A 22,828-nucleotide genomic window follows, 5' to 3' on the forward strand; every position below is an offset into this window, starting at 1 on the left:
ACACAAGCTTACGACCAGTACGTTGTCAAAAATGCTCCAGTGAGTGTGCCCACAGAGCGCCACCACGCTCAGTAGCCCTATAATATTGTCAGTTAAATTAAGTTGCTAACTTTGTCCTTCATGCCATCATTGGGACCCTCAATACTTACATCTTGGTATGCATCAATTGACGCGACAATGTTTGAAATCAGACAACTACTTCATCATTTCATTACTTGACCAGGATACGCTATATCGGACATCAATGTGAGAAAGGGTAGAGATTGGGGTGAAACGAAGCGATGCTCATGCGAAATTGTTCAGTACGTCCTGTCTAATTAATTATGCCATTTGGGCCAAATATATGACAATTTAATAACATTACTATGTACCAATTCGCAAGCACTATGCTCGAAGCAACCGCAGTATAAGATGCGGTATCATGGATCAACGGTTTCGCTCTTGTAGTACGATCCGCGTCGACTCATATGGCATTGTAAAACTCTCCCAATAGAACTTCGTCCTCGCCTTTTCGTCCTCTAGCTTGATCGTGTACTTAGAAAGTATTTCCGAAAGAATCAATTTCATGATCAAAGAGGCGTAGAAGCGGCCAGGGCTATCGAGTCGACTGTTAGTATTCGCTCTATCAAATGTTGTATAGAATTGAAGTACTTACCACGCAAGAGACCCATAACCCCACACCGGGAACTTCTCAGATACGTCTGTAAACTTGCTTTGCGGTGCACCTGCTTCAGTCGGCACAAATCGCGCTCCCTGGAAGGTATCGGGGCTTGGATAAGTCTGCGGGTCGTGCATCAGATCGTGAGCAGAAACGCAGGCTGTTCCGCCGAGAGGTACAGATGGTGAACCGCCTTGGAAAGTGTACGGCTCCAGAGCTTTGCGACGAATCGCGACTACGATCTAAATCAGTTTTCACTTCCATTACCCGGCTATCGTCACTTACACTTGTCCAAAGGATTCAGTCGAATGGTCTCTTTAATGAAGCTGTCGAGCAATGGAAGCTTCTCTAGCTCATTGTAGTTTGACGGAGCAAGCGTGTCTAGCTCCTTCTGAAGAGCATGCTGCCAGTCCAAGCGAGTGGAGAGCTCGAGCAGTATGAAGTCGAGGAACATCCATGGCTGATGTGCGGCGGCAAACCAGATTCCGAGCAGAGACTGGGATAGAAGTTCTGGGTCCCAGTAGTCACTTCCGTCAGTCATCTCGGTCATATTGTGCGCAATGGTGAGCTAGCAGCTGTTAGTCGCTGCTTTCAGAACTTGAAACACCACATCTTGGAATGCTCACCTTTTTGATCTCGGGAGTCTCGTTCCAGGCTTTTCTTCCCATGCCCATGATGTCGCGAAGGCGGTTTTGAATCTTGTGCATTGCCTCCCCTCGGTTGGTAAGGATAGCGTGCATGTACCTGTTAATGTTAAAATTTATGAAGATGCGTGAGTATTTGATCAGACTTACGGTGATAACCAGGATGGGGTAAGCTGGAAAGCCGCCATGCACTTTATCATGTCCTTTGGATACCTGAGAAGGGCTTCGGCAAAGCCCTCATCCGAGGCTTGAGAAGTGTCAGTCATACTCAAGTCATAGGTAAGAAACTAAGCGTACCAAGTTCATCGCCGTAGAAGACGACAGCCATCAGTTTTGATGAGAGTCTGCGAGCAGTTAAAGCCACCGGAATGGAAAGGCCACCTGAGTTGTGTTTATCAATATCTATTCGTTTCAAAGAGTGAAAATCATCATACCGTTTACATTCTTGCCCTTCTTCAGCTCGGCTTGTAGAGTCTTGTCCAGCTTCTGCTTCAAGAAGGGAAAGAGGTTCTCGAGATAAGTGGGTCCATTGACCTGCAACAGCCTTGAATACAGTCTGGTACGAATTAACCTGTTTGCTGGGCTGTTATGGTCGATACCATTCATCGTATGTTTGAAGCCGAACATCTACAGCATGTCAGTGACATGTTACGAGAAGGAATCGCGCGAAGTACATCAGCGTATACGGCTTTCTGCGACAGAACAGTTGCTTCGCTGAGCTCCGCAATCTGCTTCTTGGAGTACAAGACTGTGAAATTGTCTGCGGCTTTCCATGGCTTGTAGAATCGAGCATTGCTCTATTGCGAGGTCAGTATGGTGGTTTGACAGTGCCCAAAATCACATACAAAATCGTGTGCAATCCGTCTGAGTTTGGCATAGCCTCCCTATTGGAAGGAGTCAAATTGGTACTCTGAATGTTTGAATTCCTTGATGTAGACAAACCCGAAACAGCGATATCGCAACGTAGGCGACTGTAAAGACCAGGAAGGAAAGCTGGGCAAGTTTCACCCAGTTGGTCGGTGTGGAGATCGGTGGACTCATTGTTTCCTCTTTGAAAATACTGGATATGTTTCTGTAAGTTAAAAGTACCCAGCGCTTGCTCGGGGAGTTTCAGATTGAAGGAATGCCCGCATTATGCCTTTTGGTACCCTTCCACGCCACCCACGATTCACTCACCTGACCACGTTCCACTGGATCTAGCAAGCTCCCATCATTTTTGCATCGAGGTATATCCATCGCTGCTACTAACCTTGGCGATGTGACCCGATTATCCTTGTCGCACAGATACTACTGTACGAAAGAGTTGTTCGGACCCCGAAGTGTCGCCGCTACATTAGGGCTGCAGTAGTTCTCGGCAATACTGATCATTAGTGGAAAGATTGACATAATGCACGAACCTTCCCAGTTGGGGGGGCCCGATCCGACTGTTTGGCGAGGGCGACCTAGGTGCAGAAATTCGGCTGTGGCGCAATGGGTTAGTATTTCTTTTGAAGCTTGGTCAAGCAGTCCAACGGCCAGCCACCACGCGCTTCTACTTCGGAACATCCAACGAATCACGGCTTTACTTCTAGACTATTTTCTATGAGCCTCAAAGAACGCTGGCTGTAGACTGCGCACGTGTATCCACATTAGGCCTGAAGACCTGCGGTGCCAATTCACACGCATTGCCGCTGCTGGAGAAGCTGCGTGACTGAACTGCAGTGGGCGCATCACATGTAACTTCGCGACAGCGGTCTTCGACGCAAATTGAGCAACTATAGATTTTCCTATATGATATCGGGGATGTTACAAGGTCTATACCTTGTAGCTTCTGCTGCGTTCGCAATGTTCATCCGACGATGTTACACCAATTCTTTCGATCTTAGAGAGCTGCCCGAATTAAAGCCGCACCCTACGACTTCCAGGTGTCCAGTCCGGTGCCTTGGGTCATCTGAGCATCCTGTTTTGAGTGAGCCTTGAGGAACCGTAACGTGCTGTTCTTTGTCGCAACTCACCATAGCTTCGAGCGGTACAGCGACGGCTGTCGTGCCCTGCCTGACCATTTCTGCGAACTCTCCATACCAGAACTTGCCAGACTTACCTTTCTCCATCTCGTCAACAACAGCTTTGGCGTAATCGAGCGTCTCCATCCTTGGCATACCGTCACCGCCTTTTGCCCGGGCGACGATCGTGTCCTCAATGCCCTTGTAGAGCGAGCCGTTTGGCAGTTTGAGATCATCAAAGTACGTTTGACCCGATGATTTGACGCCACCAGTAACGACGGCGAGGACAGTCACGCCTAGTGGAGCGAGCTCAAGACGCAGGGTATCTGCGACAACCTCAATAGCTCGCTTGGAGGAAGCGTATAAGCCTGGAGATGTTAGTGTCGGAAGGTGTCGCGAATACAAAACACATACCCATCCACGGTGTGTTCACGTAGCCGGAAATGGATGTGATGAACGAGACTTGGCCCTTCGCCTAATCAAAGTATTGCGTCAGTCATCTATCGGATAAGTTTTCGGCGAGAAAGATCCGTACCTTGATAAGCAGTGGCGCGAATGCCTGAGTGACCGAAAGAGGGCCGAAATAGTTGGATTCGAAGAGATCGCGGACAGCATCCACCTCCACGTCCAAAACTGGCATGAAATGGTTCCGTGCAGCGTTATTGACTAAGAAGTCAAGTTTCCCGTCTGTAGCTTTTGAGACGGTCTCAACAGCCTTCTTGATATCGCCTGGCTTCTTGATGTCCAGCACGATTGGGGTAACGTTATCAAGACCTTTTGTCCATGTCATCTTCGCAGTATCTCGAGCTGTGGCAAATACATGGTATCCACGCTCTTGAAACGTCTTGCCAAGCGCACTACCGATGCCATTATCGCTACAGCCGGTTATGAGGACGGTTTTGGGGGCCATATTGAGTAGGTGAGCAAGTAGTGAAGTCAAGAATTGAGTCAGGAAATGATTGTTTGGGAATTTTTGGAAGTTAGAATAGAGTGTGAGGCACAGTGAGATTTCAAAGGATTCGTCGGTCGAGTTGAGGCACAGTCAAAATCCCCGATTCGGTAACCATGGGGTATGGGGCAGGGGTGTAAAGTAGGTGGGCGCACGAGCCACGAGCTAACCACACACGAACGCGGGTTTGCCCGCGATTCTCCCGCTGACATCTTGATTCTGAGTACCCGCGCTACACCCTCAGTGAGCTGCAGGAATAGCGCGATCCGTCACCCATGTCGTTGCGACATTACTGCGGCTCACGGTGATATTGCTCGATTTGTATAGCCATGGATGGTCTGAACCCCGATGGCGGGACTTCGGTTCGGCTTCAGACGCTCCCCAGTCGTTTCCTACTAACATATGAATGGCCATGCAGGTAGCTTGAAGATGCACCTCCAGGTCATCATTCCACTCGTCTTTAGCAATTGGTCTCTGTCATAATTCATCGTTGCAGTTGCAAAGTGCTGAAATCATGGACGCGCTCGCAAACTTCACACCAGAACAGCTGGCCCAGACTCCAGCTGGTGTGCCGCCACCTGGCGTGGTCCCAAACCTCAAAAACCCGCATTCAGATGGTTATGTTCTCATCACTGTGGGAACAACACTGATGGCCATTATGTTTCTGTTCTTGGCCATGAGATTTTACGCAAAATTCTTGATACTGCGCAAACTCACGCCAGACGACTGTGAGTACTCGCCCTTTCACTCAATGTGCGATCACTGATATAGTTCTATAGACACTACTATATGCGCCGTGATAGGCACTTGTCTGTATTACTTTGTATGTGTATATGGCGTTACCAAGGACAAAATTCGCGACGCACATGTGGGACATATCGATTGCGCACACCATGAGCGACGAGTTCCTCATTGTAAGCACACGACATTGCGCATTAGGTATCAAACTTACAATTATCCAGCCATCTTTCTTCCTGAATTGGCCAACAGCCCTAGTATGGGCATTCGCGAAGACCTCCTTCTTCCTCATGTATCTGGACCTCTTCAGTCCTGTGAAATGGCTGCGCATTGGTTGCTACGTTGGAATAATTGTCAATTGGGGCTTTTACATTGCAGTTATTGCTGCCAGTCTCTACTATAACGCACCAAGCCCCGGACAGACTTGGCTCGAAGGATCCCAAAATCCACGCTACGCAGGTTCATTCAACATGACTATGCCCATTGCCTCTGGAAGCTTGATACTCGATGTTTACATTCTGCTTCTACCAGTCTGGGTTGTGTGGAACCTCCATCTCAACCTAACTAGGCGGCTTGGAGTAATCGCAATATTTGCAACTGGTCTTTTGTGAGTCGCCCGTAATCGCCAAAAGTTCAATTTCGCTAACCAGATCGTAGTTGCTGCGTTGCATCGTCCCTCAGTATTGTCTACAAACATAAACTGAACGGTAAGCTTGGTGACTTCACTTGGTGGACATATCCCATCCTCCTTATGGCCTTGGTCGAGATGTGTGTCGGAATCTCCGCAAGTTGCATGCCTGCTACGGCCGCATTTTGGAGACACGTTTTCGGCCAATCTTCCGAAAATCCAACTGGTCGATCTTTATGGGCTTCGAGAATCTTTATGCCTATCCGCAGTCTTGTTCGCAGCAAGGGAAGCTCACACTACTCCAAGAACTCGAGTGGTAGCAGTTGGGCCAGGCAGTCATCACATTTATAAAAGCAGTCACGTCGATGTTCAAGTTGATAACGAGAGCACACGCCACCTGGCGCACGACCATGAGATGATGGCTTTTGGTGGAAATCAGTCAAAGCTAGTTTAGTACTTGTTTCTAGTGCATTTGGAGAGAATACAAACCCTTCTTGTCTCGTCCGACACATAATCCGATCCCTTGAGCCGCGCCATGCGCCATTCAGTATCTGTTCAACTGCTTCACGATTGTGTGTTCCTGGCATCGACCGACTGACCATGCTAAACAGCCTCGGCCGCCCCCAGCCTCTCCAAGCACATGTGGTCGGGTAATTATTTCATTGGTGGGTAGATAGCTCCAAATGTCGAGGTGATGTTGCTTTTCGCCGCAATAGGGCCAGTCTGGACTGGGGTAGTCTCCACTTTGATTGGCCAAATATTAATCGGAGCGAGACTTGCAGCGATCGATATGGCTTAACGTATGACTGACAGGCCACCGACCCGGTCACCAAGATCCACTATGCTAGGTCCGTAAACTACATCTGACATTCCCTGTGGCGCCTGCCGCTGTACCCGACGATTGGAGGAGATGGTTCCAGACCCACTAGCCTACCCCAGTCCGTACCTCAAACGATGCCATCCATCCGACAGCGCCGAGAAGTAGTTCCACTGTCCTGCTGCTCTGAGGAAGAACTGCGACGCATATGTCCGAATTCGTTCACTGAAGAGCAGTTGGATGAATCACATGCATCTCGCGCTTGTGACAGACTAGCGCGTACTACAGTCGACATGTGAGCAATGAAAGGTTTCGGCGTACCACCGTACCGGTAACCCTGAGGCAGACCATTATGCATCTCGGCGTCCGAGATTGGCGTGCCGTCATGCAAGTGAGACGATAGTTCTTATGCTTTGCGCCATCTCGAGGGCGTTTCAGGTCACTTCAGATAGAGCTGATGTCATGGTAACAGGCTTAAATTCTTGGTCTCCGACGTGAATTCTAGCATCCCATGAATTTGATATATCATCAAAGCCTCACCTCGGATGAGTTCCCGATGTAAACGTTCGTTTGGCCCGGACAGCGGTGTTATTGCAATCCTATAGCGGGGCGCCTGCCAAAGTAGGAATCTTAGGAGTACGGCCGTATTCACTGTGCATAAACAGCTGATAGGCAAAGTGGACCGAAGAGGCGTTCCTCGCAGCGATCCCAGCACGTTGCAACTCCTCCACTTCACGAATACCAAGGACTTCAAATTGTACTGGTTTACATGTGTACCACATGGCAGCCCACCAAACCTTCGCTCTCGGCACAAGGAACAGTGTTGCATCCGATGATTAATTGCCCTCCAAGACTTAGCCAATGCAGAAACTTGGGAGCGGCTGCAGCATCCCTGTAATTCCCCGACGCCAGTGCCATCGCAGCGTTGATGCAGGTCGGCAGTAGACCAACGCCCACCATCTCTTTTGGGTTTGAATGCGTCCATCTGCGATGTCCAGCACTGCCATGGCTATCAACGAGGGTTGATTCGGCAGCTAGTCACTCATCATGAGTGTGCCTAAGCTGATGATCTGGGTAGACTTGAGTATAATCATGTCACCCTCCTAGCCCTTCCCCTCCCATTGCACTATCTTCAAACACAAACTGGCACCTGTCTAAATGGCTACATTTCTAGCATCGCTTCTATATGGCGATCATGGCGTGTTTGTATTAGTCATTGGCTTCTTTGCAGTGGCCCTACTATGCTGGCGCCTGTGGAATTTCACCATAGTCCCATTTCTTCACCCAGCACGACCTCTGGAACTCCCGTATTGGATACCTTGTAAGTTTTCACTTCTACTGTTATGAAGAAGGCCTAATGTTTTACAGACTTTGGTATAATACCACCCTCGATACTCCATGATTACTTACTGACTTCAATCAGGACATGTCCGTGCCTTCTTCGTGGATTACAACCAGGCTATTGAGTCTGCACGGTACATTGACGAAAGATCAAACTTCACATCACTCACTAACACGCACTTGCAGAAAACACTTCAAGAACAACACGGAACCCTACAGCGTCTGGCTGTTCGGTGCACGTGTGTACATCCTCACTGACCCCAACGATGTCGCAAATATGTACAAGAACACTGCGACCATTTCCTATCACAGCATGATTGAGCAGATGCACTACATGATCGAGTGCTCGCAAGATGGCATCGACAAGCTGTTCGCTCATGATCCTTCCGCCAAACACAACATTGGCAAGGGCACGGTAATGGTCGCTGCCCTGAGAACTAACGATTTCCATCGCGACCAGCTGTACCCGGGCCCGCATCTCGATGATCTATATGACGGTAAAATTGTTCCGTACATTTGGAACACGATCAAGCGCCGCCCAAATGCCATCGAGAACCCGACGCGCATTGATATGCGTGACGGAGCTCCCGTGTCGCTGATGGCACTCATGGTCGATGTTTTCGACGGCGGCATCACCAGCGCGTTCTTTGGTGCAGGTATCTGGAAAGTCAATCCAGCTCTACTCCGCGACTTCATGACGTGGGAAGTTACCAACTGGAAGTGGACCTTTCAGCTGCCTAAGTTCATGAGCGGTGATATGATCAAGTCCAAAGACGCGATCATCGACACCTTCGTCAAATGGCTGCAGCTTCCGGTTGAGGAGCGGCAAGACCGAGCTTACTTCCCCAAGGCGATGGAGGAGATGATGCGCGATATTGGTGTGAGTGAGGAGGACATGGCGAAGACCATTATGCTGCATTTCTGGGCGTAAGTACCTGTCGCAAACTATGTGACCAGTGCACTTCTGACAGTCACTAGTGTTCTCGGAAATACGTACAAAGTCGCCTTCTGGGTATTCGCCTACATCATCTATGACCCTAGTCTGCTCGCTGCAATCCGCGAGGAGTCAGCAGGTGCGTTTAAGAACGGATCGTACGATGAGGAGTACATCTTCAAAAACTGCGATCATCTCACTTCTCTCGTAAATGAAACACTCCGACTGGCAGTGGCAAGTCCACTTGTTCGGGATGTCGTCAAACCCACGCCTGTGGGTAACAAGGTGCTCGAGCCCGGTGCCAAAGTCATGGTACGTCCTAACCACTTCCTGCTTCTTACCTGTAACTATCACTAACACCTGGCAGGTCCCGTTCCACCAGCTCCACCGCAACGAATCGGTGTGGGGCTCCAAGCCTCTCGAAGTCGAAGGCGATCGCTTCCTCACGAACCCGAAGCTGCTAAATTCTAAGTCTTACCGACCATTCGGCGGAGGCAGCACACTCTGCCCTGGACGACACATGGCTCGTCGTGCAATTGCGTTTGCTGTAGCGGCTATGTTGAATACATACGACATCAGTATCGATGCAGAGAGAACAAACAAGGCAATGGGCATAAAGGGAAACCGAAAAGACGCAGTATTCCCGCGAATCAACCACAGCAAGCCCAGCCCAGGTGCTAGTCTGCCGTTCCGCGAGGACGATGTGTTCGTCATTCTCCATGAAAGAAAGGGGTAGATGTGAAGTACGTACTTTGAATAGCGCGCATATCGACCTCGTATCTACAGCCACGTTTTTTAGCCAGCATGAAAACCAGTTCAAATCCAATCTTAACCCCATGATACATTTTCTCTTCGCACCTTCCCAAACTCCACAGCCTCCAAGATAGAAGAGCCGCAAACCCCACATTCTTCGGACCGTTTGCACCGGCCGATAAAACCATGAGCTGCATGCCAGCTCAATCGGCGTAGCTGCTCCGTTAAACCAATACCGTACCTACCTGCTATTGTGCACTGGAAATTGGCTGGCTCGCAAGCCATTGCAAAGCTAGTCGTTGTAATAGCGCGAGTAAGCAGCCACACACGGACTCCGAAATGACTGCCGTAGAAGCATGGCTCGGCTCGATGGACTGGGATTACACTCTACGGGCCCGTGCGGGACCATGTTAGTACACTAAAAAAGAAAGGACAAATGGGGGAGTATAAGTTGCATTGATCTGCTGGTTGGATGCTGTGTGCGGCCAGCTTCATTCTTTTCGCAACTCGTCATGGCTTTCCTACCCGCTCTCTTCCTGCTCGTTGCAACGGCAACGGCGACAGCAACTTCGACGGCAGAATGTTGTGATCTGCTCGCACAAACTTTCCCTTCGCAACTCGTCTTGCCGGATTCGAACTCCTACAATGCTTCCACGTCGTCATACTTCTTCATGCAGCAACGCGTCCTCGCTCCAACCTGTATCGTGCAGCCCAAATCCGACGAGGACGTTTCAAAAGTCGTCAAAACAATACAATCCTGCACGGACGTCGAAGTCGCCATTCGAAGCGGAGGTCATTCGCCGAACGTTGGCTTTTCGAATGCTAACGCGGGCGTGACTATCGATCTGAGGGGCTTGAATAAGATTGAATTGAGCGCGGATGGTAACACGGTGGAATTGGGCACGGGGAATGAATGGATCAATGTTTATGAGAAGCTAGATCCATTGGGAAAGAGTGTTGTTGGAGCGAGAGTTGCAGATGTGGGTGTTGGAGGATTTCTCAGCGGTGGTAAGTCCAACGCATATCTCCCTTCCTACCAGATTCTGATGAAGAGACGAAATTGACAAAGACTAATCAGGTGGAATCTCCTTCTTCTCCCCCCGCGATGGCTTCGGCTGCGATTCCATCCAATCCATGCGTGTCGTCCTCGCCTCAGGCGCGATCGTTACCGCCAGTCCCCAATTGAACCCGACTCTCTTCAAAGCGCTCAAAGGCGGCCAGAACAACTTCGGTATTATAACCTCCTTCACACTGCGCACGATCACGCCCAGTCGCTTCTGGGGCGGCGCCGTCGTGACCCCCGAATCCGCAGATCCGGCCCAAATCGAAGCATTCACAAAGTTCAAGCAGGCGCCGCACGACCCGCTGCTGGAGATTGAGCAGACCTTTGTGTACTATGGCAGTCAAAAGAGTTACTTCGTTAGTAACAATCTGTTCTTCCTGAGTGACAGCGAGGATAGGAGTTCGTTGGATCAGTTCACGTCGATTACGCCGAATTTGAGTAGTACGTTGAGACTATCAAATGTGACGGATTTCGCGCGCGAGGTTCAAGCGGGGCAGCCGATGAATTTCTTGTAAGTGATCCGTTCAAGACGGAACGAGGGTTAAGGATGATGCTAACGTCGTGTTTCTTTTAGCACTGTCTACGCAACCACAACATTTCCCATCACAGATACCAACATCAAACTCACCTACGACATCTGGAAAGCCACAACTGAAAGCCTGAAAGTCCAAATCCCCGAGCTCACGTCCGCTATGACGTATCAGTCTATCCCGCCTCCAACTTCAGACACAAGTTTGTTTCCATTCAGCACGCTCGAAGATACCAGCAATCTCGTGCTGCTCCTGATATCTGTATACTCGCCCAAAGAGTCAGACTACGCTGTACTACAACAGTCCACTAAGGGCTTCATCAATGATGTTGAGACCTTGCTCAGGGAGCCTGGAAACGGCGGCGTGAGCCCGTACAAGTACTTGAACTACGCGGCAAGCTGGCAAGATCCGCTCAGTGGGTACGGAGAGAACACAGTGCAGGAATTGAAGGCGACAGCGAAGCAGTATGACCCGTATGGCTTTTTCCAGAATGTGGTCAAGGGCGGATACAAGTTGAAGTAGAGTATTTTATTAATGTTTTTATTGGATGGGAAAACATATGCTCATTCCCAATATTGATCTTTGAGGCAAAGATCACTTATAAAATAGCTCCGTTTGTGGTGCAAAATGTAGTTTTACATAGTCGTAATGCGGCAGTGTCGCGCCACAACTCTATCACCGTGCCACATGCAATATATCGCAAGTGCTTTCATAGGAGTATCCAAATGCTGTTACTTCGGAGTTTTCCATTGTGATTGACACTACATCAAGAAAATATTGAGTCTCGTTGCGAAGAGAATGTGAGGAGAAACACGGTCTCAAGTTCCTTTTGTGAAAGGCTTAGCAAAATTTAGATATAGCCAGAGACAGTAAGAATTTACTCTCTACTCTTGCACTTTTCATAGAGAGGTTGGTCCGAAGCGTAAAAGTGGCAGTGACTGGGAATAGGCAGTGTGAGTAACGCGCCCTAGAAATTCTCTACACCAGAACGCCTTCGCTCAACAATTTGGAGCTCAACAAGCTAAGGAGTCGGAAGAAATGACGTATGCTGTGTGTATTCCGCACATTCACTACTTTTTCTCGACTGCCGTCTTCAGCCCGGAATTTCTAGTCGTCCAGGCCCACGTCTTTACCACTCGCCAAACTCTCGACTCGCACCTTTCAACAAAGTCCGCCCAGTCGATCATGGACATACAAAAGATTGATACCGATGGCGAAGGGGTTTCTAACGCTCTGTAAGCAGCAGGCGACACATGCGCAAGAAAAAACTAAACTCACAATGTGACAGCACGACAGAAAACCTGCGCAACTCACCTCTACTCCGGCTACCGGCAGAAATCCGCAATGACATCTTCGCGATGGCCATTGGCGGCCACTTCATCCGCGTCTGTTCCACCGTCCAATGCGAGCTCTGTCGAAACAACAGGTCTGTCGGTTGCGCCGTGCATTGTCCTCCGGATCTCCTGTCCCTCACTGCAACGTGTCGCCAGATCCACGCGGAAACCCGACCTCTGCCCTTCACTGTCAACACTTTCTGTGGCTATGCTCGAGATATGGCGAGAACATTCGATGCCATCTTCGACAGGACGCAGCTCGAAAGTATAGCATCCTTGTGCATCATGATCCTCTTCAGTGCCGACTTCAAAGGATTCAGACGCTTAAGTGGGCTAGAGCAGGTCACCATATTATCGAAATACACTTTTGATCGGCTCGTCAATCCGTCAAATGCTGAAGAGATACTGAGGAGGAAGTTCCTTAGAGAGGTCAGGAAGAATGAGGCTATCGGCTATGTGGACTTGAAGATCATTGATACGGAGAGTCTTCGCGACATGGGCTTGAGCTCTCCCATGACACTTTCCCCGGGCTAGGCAGAATAGGAGTGAGTCTGGATCTTATCGCAACCACTGGTCAGACTAAAGGTCCTTTCTGCGGAATGCGCAGCTGCTTGGTAGTTGACAAACGATTTGTCTCACCTTCACCTTCACCTTGTGATGACGTAACGCGGTCCGCACCTGTGTGAAATTCTCGTCTCCAATATGAACTTGCCCCGCAACCTCTCTTCCCCCTCAAGAAACTCTCCCGAATACGAGTTGACTCCCGAAACCTCCCAAGAGAATGTGTCCACCAGAGAAAACCATCCCACATGCGCGCGACACCAGCAATCCCATGTGAGCGATCTTCCTTGACACCACCTTTATCGCGCTGACCCTTGAAGCACTATCCAAAACCAGCACGAGTCGCCTCTACTACGCCTGCCCGCTGAGCTGCGCAACATCGTATACGAGCAGGTCCTAAGCGACGCAACGATCATGGTCTGCAACATTGCCACTTCCGACGCTTACCAAACCTTACCTTCCCACTTGCATTATCCACGTCATCTTCTACAAATCCTCCAAGTCTGTAGACAGACATACTCTGAGACGCGGACCCTGATCTTAAAATTCAACAAGCTCTTGGGCTTTTGTGAAGAAATCTGCGACTACCTGGAGCAATGTACACTCACCCATTACCAGAAAGCTGCCACAGACACGATCTACCTTTACTCGCCCGGCTTCTGCGATTGTGGTTTGTCTGTTACGCCTTCCGTTGCCGCACTAGACTCACCTGTCGGAGAAGCCTTGCTATATCTTCAAAGACTACAGGGCCTCCGCAAGATCGTTGTCTACCACTTCCACTTCGAGCGCTCTTCATCGCTTGAATGATGTAGGCCCGAGTTCAAAGCAATTCTGGCAGAATTTGATAAGATGGGCTTTGCGGAGGGTGTGGTCCTAAAACAGGAGATAGATTATATGTAATGGCTCCTTAGCCGCGCAAGCAGAGCACGGAAGGTCGCACGTTGGGCAGTTTAGTTTGTCTTCACTTGCGCTTGGAGGTCATTTATTAGATTAGTCTGGGCACGTCTATTTGTACGTTGTACAATCAAATCGAGCTTGATCCCTCATTCCTTCCTCGCACAAATGTTGTTCACTGAACTCGAACACCTCAACGCTACTCCCCCTGCCGAAATCGTGGAACATCTCAATTCAACGATGACTAAACAACGCTCGTCCGCCCACATTGTCAATTCGACTGCAGGTAATGCAGATCTTGATACTATGTGTGACGCTCTCGAGACAGGGTTAGTAAATTCATCCTGACACCCCACACGCCCACAATTAACGATGAACCAGAACTCTCGCAAACCAGCACGCGTTGCCGCTCCTCCGCTTACCCGCCGAACTCCGAACCCAGATATTTACCTACGTCTTTGCCGTTGGTGCAGCTACACTTTGCGGCCATGGCAAATGTAGTGAATGTATAATCGGGTTTGGCTGTGAGAACAGGTTTGACGAAGTGAAGTGGAAATGGCACTACCCACGCACGCTCCTCAACCTTCTTCTCGTCTCGCGCCAGCTCTACGCTGAGACCAAATTCTTAATCTTCTCCACAAACATGTTCGCTGGATGCGCGGAGGATCTAGGCGCGATCTTCCTTACAAAGACGAGCCACGAGCAACTGAGTACAGTGCGGACCATTGGTTTGCTGGTGTCGGAAATCACGTGTGTTGCAAACTGCCCTGAGCAAGTCATCGATAGGATTTCTGGTAGCTATCCAGCCCTGCAGAATTTGTCAAGTCTCAAGACACTCGTGATACTTTGGCTTCGAGTAGTCCCTGCGGGTTTCGGTGATCGAGGCAAACTTCATGAAGCTCTGGAAAAGATTGCGAAGGGCGAGATGGGCAAGCTTATGCCGGACAAGGACCTCGAATGTGAGGCGACCAAATGGCATTGTTGCGAATCCTGCGATGCCATAGCGGACGCAGACGACAATGACGAAGATGGTGACGACAGTGACGAAGATGAGGATAGTAAGAAGTACAGCGAGGAAGATCAAGCATAACATGGTCAGTCGCAACCCTCAAGAGAGACAAGGTAGTAGCGCGTTCGTAGAAGGCAGGATATGCGATAGGATCGCGGCCATAGATTGACGGTAATCGATACAATCTATCAATCAAATCTAAGCTGCAAGATACTTCATTCGCCACATTACCTCTATCCCCTCTCACCTGCAGCCTAGACTTACCGTCTCCCGCTCTAAACCTTCCCAATCCTCCATTTGCTCAACCATTACAAAGGCACATGCGCGATCGATTCTTGAGCAACATGAATCCTCTTGCCGCCCAGATCGTTCAACCTACCAGTTCGCACGTTATGAGAGCCATGTCAGTTTCTCACTTTTGTCGAGGCGACGACAGCTGACAGTGCTCAGTACAATCGAGAATCAGCGCGCTTCCCCACTATTCTAGCTGCCAGCAGAGCTCAGAAACAAGACCTAGAGTACGCTCTCCTTGTTGATGAGATCAAGCCGAGCAAAAGTTCTTACACAAGAACCAGCAAAAAGGTGTACATAAGGAACTCGCAAAATGTCCTGACGCATGTGGCACTCATTCTTCCGCAATGGCTTTTCGGATGCTCTCTCGCGCTCCTACAAACATGGCATCAGACCTATTTCGAACCCCGAATTCTGCCCTTCACTGCCAATAGCTTTCACGTCCCCACTCTCTATCGCTTGGAATGCTTCTTCTCCACGTTCGAGCGCTGGCAACTCAGTGCAATCGCTTCGGTGCAGCTCAATTTCCAAACCCACGACACGGGCATATATCGCGACCGGGAAACCGAGCGGATACATCTGTATCCACGTCTCGTTTCTGGTCTCCGGCGACTAGCGAGAATTGATGGCCTCAAGCGTGTAGCCATTAATTGGCGTCGAGACGTCTTGGACCTACTAAATTCGTGGGACTTGAAGCAGGACCTCATTGTAAACTGCACAAATGCCATTAACAGGAATGACGTGGATGTCAGCTTTGACGTTGAATTAGATTGAGGCCTTCTTGCACTGGTAATCGATACGGGTCAGGGTCTGAAGCGTGTTCACCTGATCAAAACAATCTCATAGAATGGAAAGTCAAGAAGTCTCTACTCATTGCATCAGCTGCGTGAGTCGACACAGAAACGCCTCCGGGTGCCTGAACATGTGAGGATATACATGGGATATGGTTATCTGTCCAGCGAGCGCGATACGCCTGTCCCATGGACGAGTGAGAGAGATCGTAATACCTGTCATGTCTGAGACTATTCCAGGGCCGTGCTTGCCACCCTCGTGATATAGTCCGGGGGCAACTGTGGTCCAGAGGCCCTTTGTGGTATGCAGGAGACAAAATCACATACGCATGAGCTAAACATAAGCAAGCACAATTCACACATCGAACCCAAGACGCCAATGAACATCGAAAGAATCTCTTTCCAGTCTCAACACGTGTATGTACAAAAAAGGTGTCGCGTGAGACAAAAGTTCCTCCAACCAGCCCAAATAGGCCAGCCATTCCCCCAAAATTCAAAAGCGCCGTTCACCATGCTCGTAAGGGACGCTCAAACGCTCAAAATGCGTTGCGAGAAAAAGAAAAAGGTGGGTAATAAGAGCCATCCGCCTGTCCAAACACAAAGGTAACCTCCAAGTAAAAACCGACCAGTTCATCAATCAATAAGGAGTTTTTTCCCAAAGCGCCAAAAGAATCAAAGGTCGTAAAAAACAAGTTCTCCGGGAGGGCTCAATCAGTTTCCAGCAATTGCCTAATCTTCTCGTAGAAACTTGCTGGATACTGGCGTATCTCTTCGTCTGTGGGGCTGGGTTTGTTGGGGTCGCGGAAGCGGTCTGCGACACGTTGGATGATTTGGCCCAGGAGGTCCTGGGGTATGCGGAGATCCTCGCCGCCGTCGGGGTATAAGAAGACGTCTCTTTCGTCAAGTAGTTGGGCGACGTTTGGTCGCTTTGACGGATCGCGCTGCAGGCAGCGGCGCATGGTGGCCTTGAGGCCTGGTGGTACGCGCATCTCGCCAACACCGAAGTCTGGGAACTCGATGTGGTACTCGCGGTTGACGATGGCGAGGACACGGGCCATTTGGTTGGCGATGTGGGCGAATGGTGGGCGCCCGTAGACCATTTGGTAGAGGATACACCCAAGGCTCCAGACGTCGGATGGCTTGCCAAGAGCCATATCTTTGCTTCCTGCTCCGTTGGATAGCAAGCCTCTTGCGCCGCCGGACGAGTCTTCGAGAGACTCAGGCGACATGTAGTTGGGCGTGCCAATGTGAGAATCACGATGGACGTTTACGGTGTGGTCGACCTCAATGGCGTTGGCGATGCCGAAGTCGATGAGCTTCAAGCGACCAGAAACGAGGAGGAAATTCGCCGGCTTGAGATCGGAATGGACAATATCGTGGTCATGAACTGCTCCGACGCACTCCAGCATCTCTTTCCAGTAGTAGCGCGTGAAGCTCAGGTCGAGCTTGCCGTCGCCATCAGCAGGGTCGAGCTTCATTCGTATTATGCGGGCAAGATCGGATTCTCCAAGTTCCATAAGCTATCAGAAATTAGCATCGAAGGGTCACCATTATCTCGCCGGATAGTAGCTCACCACACTAAGGACCTGCCGCTGCTCGTCGACTTCCCAATCGTAGAGTCTGACTACTCTATCGACATTCTTGAGCTTTTGCAGCAGGTCGATCTCGCCCTTGTACCCGCGTACCGCAGCCTCGTCTGCGTCCTCAAGTTTCACTCTCTTGAGAGCTAATAGCTTGAAGTTCTCTGCCATGACTCTGTACACGGCAGAGCTGCCTCCTCTTCCTATCCTATCCATCTGCGAGTAGTGCTTGCCATTGACTGCAAGGGTGCTCCTCTTCTTCCTCTCTCTAGTCTTCGTAGTCGCAGCTCCTGCTGCGGCTGTGGCCGTCTCCAAGACCGACATTTTTGGAGGCGGTGGTGGCGGCGCCGGTCTCCTGGGCGTGTTTGCGCTCATTTGCTGCAATGGTACGGGTCTTTCTTGTTGCTGTAGAGGCTGTCTTTGGATGGGCGAGTGGCTTTGTGGCGGTGGTTGCTTGCGGTCTTCCGTGCTTCTCATGACAGAGTTGGTCACTTTCATGACCGAGTCTGGGACGTTCAAAGGGACGTCCTTGACTACCGTGACGGGCATGTTTTCTTGATCCTGCGATGGAGGGTGTTCCTCTTCGCTCTGGGGCGTGCGCCTTAATCTCCTCATTGGTGCGCCCCGAAGTGGTACTCGCTTGATGCGTAGACTTGGCGCGGGTGTAACAGAGTCGTGCACCGGCGTGTTCGAGCCAGAGCCACTTCGCGATATCTTCAGCTTTGGCTTCCTCTTTTCCGGCGAGTTGACATCGTTTTGCGCGAGCAGTGCCGTGGTCAGAGCGCTCAATTTCATTGGTTGCGGTATCTCGTCGTCGGAGCTGTCGCCAATGTTTATGTTTTGCATCATCGGCGCGTCTGCTGAAAACCCCTGCGACTGCCCCAGCACCGACAGCGGAGAGTCTCTTCGCGGTCGGATAGTCGAGTGCGAGCGCATGCGCGCATACGATGAGCCGCCCATGGGCGTAGGTGAAGCGGTGGACATTGCGGCGCGAGTAGATTCAGGCGCGTCGCTATAATCGGGGTGGGAGTGTCGTCGGGATAGCGAATGTCGACTGTAGTGTTAGTTGCGCATACATAAGGACCAAAAAGTCGGCGGCTGTTCGCAGTAGGGATGTTGGCGGTGGGTGAAGTCTGAGTCTGAGGTTGTGAGCGCGCGGGTGCCAGATCCTGGTAGTTCGCGTGGTCGCGTTGCCTAGCAACTGCTTAGATCAACACAGAGTTCCGGATTCGAGTCTAAGACTACTCCGCAACGGCACGTTTCTCGTACGAACGCAGACAGGGTTTCATATTTGCAGGAGCTGTAGGCACTGCGCATTAGCTCAAGTAGCCGTGTTGCCGTGAAGACGCTCCTTCCCCAAACTGCGGTGGCTCGTGTCTCACCCTCACGATTCATCTACATTGTAAAATGACATTATGCTAGTATGTACATGAACTCCTAAAGCCTTGAACTTGAGTCATCGAAGAGAGAGACGAACAGCTAGGACCATGTCGCTCGTGATCGGCGTCAGCGCATGGGGAGCTTTGTAAGCGCGAGCATCGACAAGTAGCATCAAGTGGTGGTATGGATATCATCGATTATTCGTCTAAACACATGCTGTGCTATAAAAGCAACACCAAGCCAAATGGCCACACGTTTACCACCCTATGTAATCATCTATGCAGATACGCCTTTTTTCCGCTGTGACTCCATCTTCAAACGCCAACCATGCAGTCCAAATGAAAGGACGTCAGTACAACGCGATTAAATCAAGCTTGTTGCGGAGTCTCCTCCAGCACAATGGCAATTACGACGGCAATATCATCCGGCTTGCCGCCGTGCCAGTTTTCTCCAGGGTATGCCTTCTGCACTTCTTTCGCAAAAGGTCCATCCCGACGGGTGTTGAGACCAGTCGTCTTCGCTTCCTTTGCAATCGCAACAGCAACTTTTGCTTGCAGCGACGATTTGCCAGCCTTTTGAGTCGTGCCAGCATGTACGAGTTTCTCCAGATCTTGTCCAACTTCGATTGCGCCGTCGTTCTCCACCCAGGCACCGAGGTCCACCATCTGACGACTGACAATGCCCAAACAATCTTGTGGGCTGAGATTATCCCAGACGCCATCGGTCGCAAAGACGAGCACGTCCCCATGGCGCACTTTGTGGTGCGTTACGCTCGATTCCTTGGGTAGATCTGATAGAGTTGTAGGGCCTCCAAAAACCGCCATCTGCACAAGCATGCGGTGGGGGGTTTTAGAGAGTTGATAAGGAGTGTTGAAGGCGTGCGTCTGGGGCTGCGTGAAATGTCGTACGGCATTACCCCCCAGGTGCATGAAGCCAGAGTCGCCCAGATTTGCTACCTCTACACTACCGTCTGGCTCAGCAACGGCCAGACATGCCGTGCTGCCACCACCCTCAATGTTTTCGTCCTCGGTAACCTCATCGTACGCAACTTGCAGTAGGTCTTTCGGATGCAACGAGGTTGTGTTCGAACCTTGTGGCCACGAGCGCGCTGCACAGGTCATGTACTCGCACAAGCCATGGGAGAAGTCTGCGGGGTCTAAACCAGATTCAACCCACCCCCCGACGCCATCTGCTACGCCAAATGTTGTGGCTTTTGTATTTCCAATCTGACTGAAGAAGAAAGCATCCTGGCCGCTTTTTGCACGGTGGTCCTTGTTTATAGAGTCCTTGCAAGCTCTCAAACTGGCAATGGTGGTCTTGCTCGGGTCGTACGGTGGGTTCGTGAACAGGTTCGCATCCGCATTGAACCGATCCTGCTTCGCAGAGTACGATGACGCGACATGATAGGAGAATTGAGGTGTACGGCTCCAGTTGTGCGAGGTTGTGTGGAAGGTCCGTAAGCCGACGTATGCCGGAGAAGTATCTCTATTGAGTGGACATGTTGGCTGGGCGTATAGTGTGGCCGGTCGTCGGGTAATGGAGCTAGCAGTGCGTGCTGCTTGTATTGGCGTAATTGTAGATGATGCGGAGAGTGCGAAGAGGAAGAGCCCAGCTGTTGCGCGACGCGACTTGGGCGAGAGTCGAGCCAGACCCGCCGTGCTCGCAATCGCAAATGACATGGCCGCGGCCCAAGCCTACGGTGCAGAAGTTAGTACGTAGTGAAGGAGACGATTGTGTGGTGTGGTGGTGTATGTGCGAAGCATAATATTAAGGTAGTACTTCTGCGACAATGTCGATGAATGAAAAGAGACTTTTGGGCTAGGGATTCACACATTGGCGGGCGATGTCTTGCCGATCTGGCTTAGTCCCTGAGCGTCTGTACTTACAATTATCTGGATCATACCGCTGGATAGGGCAGAAAGGAAGGGCGTATGTGCTAGCACCTGTCTAACGTTCAAATCTCAATTTGCTGTTAGGAGGCCAGCAATCACTTCTAAGACCAGCTGTTCTAAAGCCAAACGCTGCAGCTGTGGTCGTGTTTCATTCGCGAGGTATGACATAACCACGCTAGTGGTCAGCCTTGTCGGCTAAACACCGGTTGCCTGTGGAAAGTCCATCGCAAAGCCCAAACCCCACAAAATACCACTACCTGTCCACCACGGGAGACACGGTCAAGATGAACATACATCCGTCGCGGCAAGCTTATGTGGAGGAAGAGGATGGCGTGGTAAGTCTGATCACCTACTGCACTCACCAGAGCGTTGAATTTACACGTGCGCAGCAGAGAAGCTACACCTGTGTGTGGTTCTGACGCGACAATGAAGCTAACTTGATCGTACAGAACGGTGCTATGGAGGGCATTGACTATGCCAATGTCCGTAAGTATAAACTGCGATTCTCGAAACTCGTATGTGTCAATTAACATTGTTAGCTCTCGATCGCAACCATGCTATGCCAGGAGGAGGAAACGAGCAGGCGTCCACCTTGATGGAAGAGTTCGACCGAAAAAGAAGAGCTGCAGCGTTGATCGTACCCACGGCGGATCGCGATGTCAAAGCGAAGCTGCGCTCGAGAGGGGAGCCAATAACACTTTTTGGTGAAGGACCTGCAGACAGACGCGACAGGCTGAGATCACTGTTGGCAGATGCCGCGGAAGCTCTGGGTGAGGATGCGGCAGATGTGGAAATGCAAGAGGCGGACGGGGCACCTGGTGACGAACAGGAGGAGTTCTACACTCAAGGCACGCCAACACTGCTCGACGCGCGACGCGATATGGCGCGCTATTCACTACCACGAGCCAAAGATCGAATCGCATACCAACGGCGCGAAGCCACGATTCCGCTCAAGACACACATCGAGTTCCGTAACAAGATCAAAGATCGCTTGAAAGGATTCGAGCTATACGGCTCCCAGACTGCGGACCGACCCGTCAGTATCGTACGAGTTTCGCCAAATGGCCAGTATGTTGCTTATGGGACGTGGGGCGGAAAGGTAGCCCTTCTTGAGATACCTAGTTTGGAGCAAAAGAAGGCATATCGTGGCGGTCACACGGAAAGAGCAACGGGAATCGACTGGATGCCAGGTGCTACACTACCTGGTAGCAATGTCTCGACTTCCCAGCGCGAACTTTGCGTCAGGTGGAGCGGGAGGAAAAGTTCAACTGTGGTCACTTGACGAGGACAAGCCGTTGCGTACCTTGGAGGGCCACACTGACCGAGTGTGTCGCGTAGCATTCCACCCATCAGGCCAGTATCTCGCCTCGGCCTCTGATGACACAACCTGGCGTCTTTGGGATGTGAATACAGGCCAGGAATTGCTCACACAGGAAGGCCACTCAAAGGAGGTCTACACCGTGAGCTTCAACGGAGATGGTTCCCTGGTGGCCTCTGCAGGTCTCGACAGTATTGGCCGCGTCTGGGATATTCGAACCGGACGTGTCATCTACATGCTAGAAAGCCACATCAAGCCCATCTATGGCCTGGACTGGAATGCCGACGGCCATCGTCTTCTCTCAGGCTCGGGAGACGGCTTTATGAAATGCTGGGACGTAAGGGCGATGAGAGAATCGAATTCAATAGCGGCAAACACAGGAGGTGTGACCGACTTGAAATGGTTCAAGGGCACCGATGGCCCAAATAGCGGCGTCCCCATTCAAGAGAATGCAGAGGGCGAGCTCACACCTAAGAAGGCGTCGACTTTCGTCGTGTCATCTGGGTTTGACAAGAATATCCAAATATTCTCTGCTGACGACTGGGCACACTGCAAGACTCTACAAGGTCATTCTGGTCCAGTCTTCAGCACCGACGTCACCAGTGACGCTGCATGGATCGTCAGTGGAGGAAAAGATCGTACCATTAAGTTATGGTCTCGAGACGACAATGAAGGAATATGAAGCCTCTTCTCAAGTTTGGCCGAGCAAAAGTACATCACAGCGCCCGTATCATCAGCCGC

The 22,828-nt window shown here is 50.7% G+C and overlaps 12 protein-coding genes across 12 annotated transcripts; 8 read left to right on the forward strand and 4 right to left on the reverse strand.

Moving 5' to 3' along the window:
- Window positions 1-651: 651 nt before the first annotated feature.
- SNOG_04472 (hypothetical protein) lies at window positions 652-1,568 on the reverse strand (the record flags this gene model as incomplete). The annotated part of the gene is made up of 4 exons (XM_001794837.1): window positions 652-893; window positions 944-1,226; window positions 1,285-1,402; window positions 1,453-1,568. 4 exons carry the CDS (start codon window positions 1,566-1,568, stop codon window positions 652-654), a joined length of 759 nt encoding a protein of 252 aa, XP_001794889.1.
- Window positions 1,569-3,120: 1,552 nt separating this feature from the next.
- SNOG_04473 (hypothetical protein) lies at window positions 3,121-4,194 on the reverse strand (the record flags this gene model as incomplete). Its single annotated transcript, XM_001794838.1, has 4 exons — window positions 3,121-3,241; window positions 3,297-3,652; window positions 3,699-3,759; window positions 3,820-4,194. 4 exons carry the CDS (start codon window positions 4,192-4,194, stop codon window positions 3,194-3,196), a joined length of 840 nt encoding a protein of 279 aa, XP_001794890.1. The 3' UTR covers window positions 3,121-3,193.
- A 696-nt stretch (window positions 4,195-4,890) lies between these two features.
- SNOG_04474 (hypothetical protein) lies at window positions 4,891-6,113 on the forward strand. Its single transcript, XM_001794839.1, has 4 exons — window positions 4,891-4,961; window positions 5,013-5,147; window positions 5,196-5,578; window positions 5,629-6,113. The coding sequence occupies exons 2-4, from the start codon at window positions 5,067-5,069 to the stop codon at window positions 5,948-5,950; spliced, it is 786 nt and encodes a 261-aa protein (XP_001794891.1). The 5' UTR covers window positions 4,891-4,961; window positions 5,013-5,066; the 3' UTR covers window positions 5,951-6,113.
- Window positions 6,114-8,034: 1,921 nt separating this feature from the next.
- Window positions 8,035-9,427, forward strand: SNOG_04475 (hypothetical protein; the record flags this gene model as incomplete). Its single annotated transcript, XM_001794840.1, has 3 exons — window positions 8,035-8,684; window positions 8,736-9,003; window positions 9,059-9,427. 3 exons carry the CDS (start codon window positions 8,035-8,037, stop codon window positions 9,425-9,427), a joined length of 1,287 nt encoding a protein of 428 aa, XP_001794892.1.
- Window positions 9,428-9,956: 529 nt separating this feature from the next.
- Window positions 9,957-11,559, forward strand: SNOG_04476 (hypothetical protein; the record flags this gene model as incomplete). The annotated part of the gene is made up of 3 exons (XM_001794841.1): window positions 9,957-10,452; window positions 10,523-10,948; window positions 11,117-11,559. 3 exons carry the CDS (start codon window positions 9,957-9,959, stop codon window positions 11,557-11,559), a joined length of 1,365 nt encoding a protein of 454 aa, XP_001794893.1.
- Window positions 11,560-12,075: 516 nt separating this feature from the next.
- On the forward strand, window positions 12,076-12,905 carry SNOG_04477 (hypothetical protein; the record flags this gene model as incomplete). The annotated part of the gene is made up of 2 exons (XM_001794842.1): window positions 12,076-12,272; window positions 12,326-12,905. 2 exons carry the CDS (start codon window positions 12,076-12,078, stop codon window positions 12,903-12,905), a joined length of 777 nt encoding a protein of 258 aa, XP_001794894.1.
- Window positions 12,906-13,073: 168 nt separating this feature from the next.
- SNOG_04478 (hypothetical protein) lies at window positions 13,074-13,739 on the forward strand (the record flags this gene model as incomplete). Its single annotated transcript, XM_001794843.1, has 2 exons — window positions 13,074-13,205; window positions 13,269-13,739. 2 exons carry the CDS (start codon window positions 13,074-13,076, stop codon window positions 13,737-13,739), a joined length of 603 nt encoding a protein of 200 aa, XP_001794895.1.
- A 393-nt stretch (window positions 13,740-14,132) lies between these two features.
- Window positions 14,133-14,916, forward strand: SNOG_04479 (hypothetical protein; the record flags this gene model as incomplete). The annotated part of the gene is made up of 2 exons (XM_001794844.1): window positions 14,133-14,155; window positions 14,361-14,916. The coding sequence occupies 2 exons, from the start codon at window positions 14,133-14,135 to the stop codon at window positions 14,914-14,916; spliced, it is 579 nt and encodes a 192-aa protein (XP_001794896.1).
- Window positions 14,917-15,179: 263 nt separating this feature from the next.
- SNOG_04480 (hypothetical protein) lies at window positions 15,180-15,900 on the forward strand (the record flags this gene model as incomplete). Its single annotated transcript, XM_001794845.1, has 2 exons — window positions 15,180-15,238; window positions 15,279-15,900. 2 exons carry the CDS (start codon window positions 15,180-15,182, stop codon window positions 15,898-15,900), a joined length of 681 nt encoding a protein of 226 aa, XP_001794897.1.
- A 724-nt stretch (window positions 15,901-16,624) lies between these two features.
- Window positions 16,625-18,481, reverse strand: SNOG_04481 (hypothetical protein; the record flags this gene model as incomplete). The annotated part of the gene is made up of 2 exons (XM_001794846.1): window positions 16,625-17,437; window positions 17,492-18,481. 2 exons carry the CDS (start codon window positions 18,479-18,481, stop codon window positions 16,625-16,627), a joined length of 1,803 nt encoding a protein of 600 aa, XP_001794898.1.
- Window positions 18,482-19,245: 764 nt separating this feature from the next.
- Window positions 19,246-20,778, reverse strand: SNOG_04482 (hypothetical protein; the record flags this gene model as incomplete). The annotated part of the gene is made up of 2 exons (XM_001794847.1): window positions 19,246-20,571; window positions 20,764-20,778. 2 exons carry the CDS (start codon window positions 20,776-20,778, stop codon window positions 19,246-19,248), a joined length of 1,341 nt encoding a protein of 446 aa, XP_001794899.1.
- A 275-nt stretch (window positions 20,779-21,053) lies between these two features.
- On the forward strand, window positions 21,054-22,769 carry SNOG_04483 (hypothetical protein; the record flags this gene model as incomplete). The annotated part of the gene is given in 4 exon segments (XM_001794848.1): window positions 21,054-21,104; window positions 21,219-21,255; window positions 21,336-21,959; window positions 21,979-22,769. The coding sequence occupies 4 exon segments, from the start codon at window positions 21,054-21,056 to the stop codon at window positions 22,767-22,769; spliced, it is 1,503 nt and encodes a 500-aa protein (XP_001794900.1).
- Window positions 22,770-22,828: the final 59 nt, after the last annotated feature.

The sequence above is a fragment of the Parastagonospora nodorum genome (assembly GCF_000146915.1).
Source record: "Parastagonospora nodorum SN15 chromosome Unknown scaffold_6, whole genome shotgun sequence".
In the NCBI taxonomy this organism is placed as follows: domain Eukaryota; kingdom Fungi; phylum Ascomycota; class Dothideomycetes; order Pleosporales; family Phaeosphaeriaceae; genus Parastagonospora; species Parastagonospora nodorum.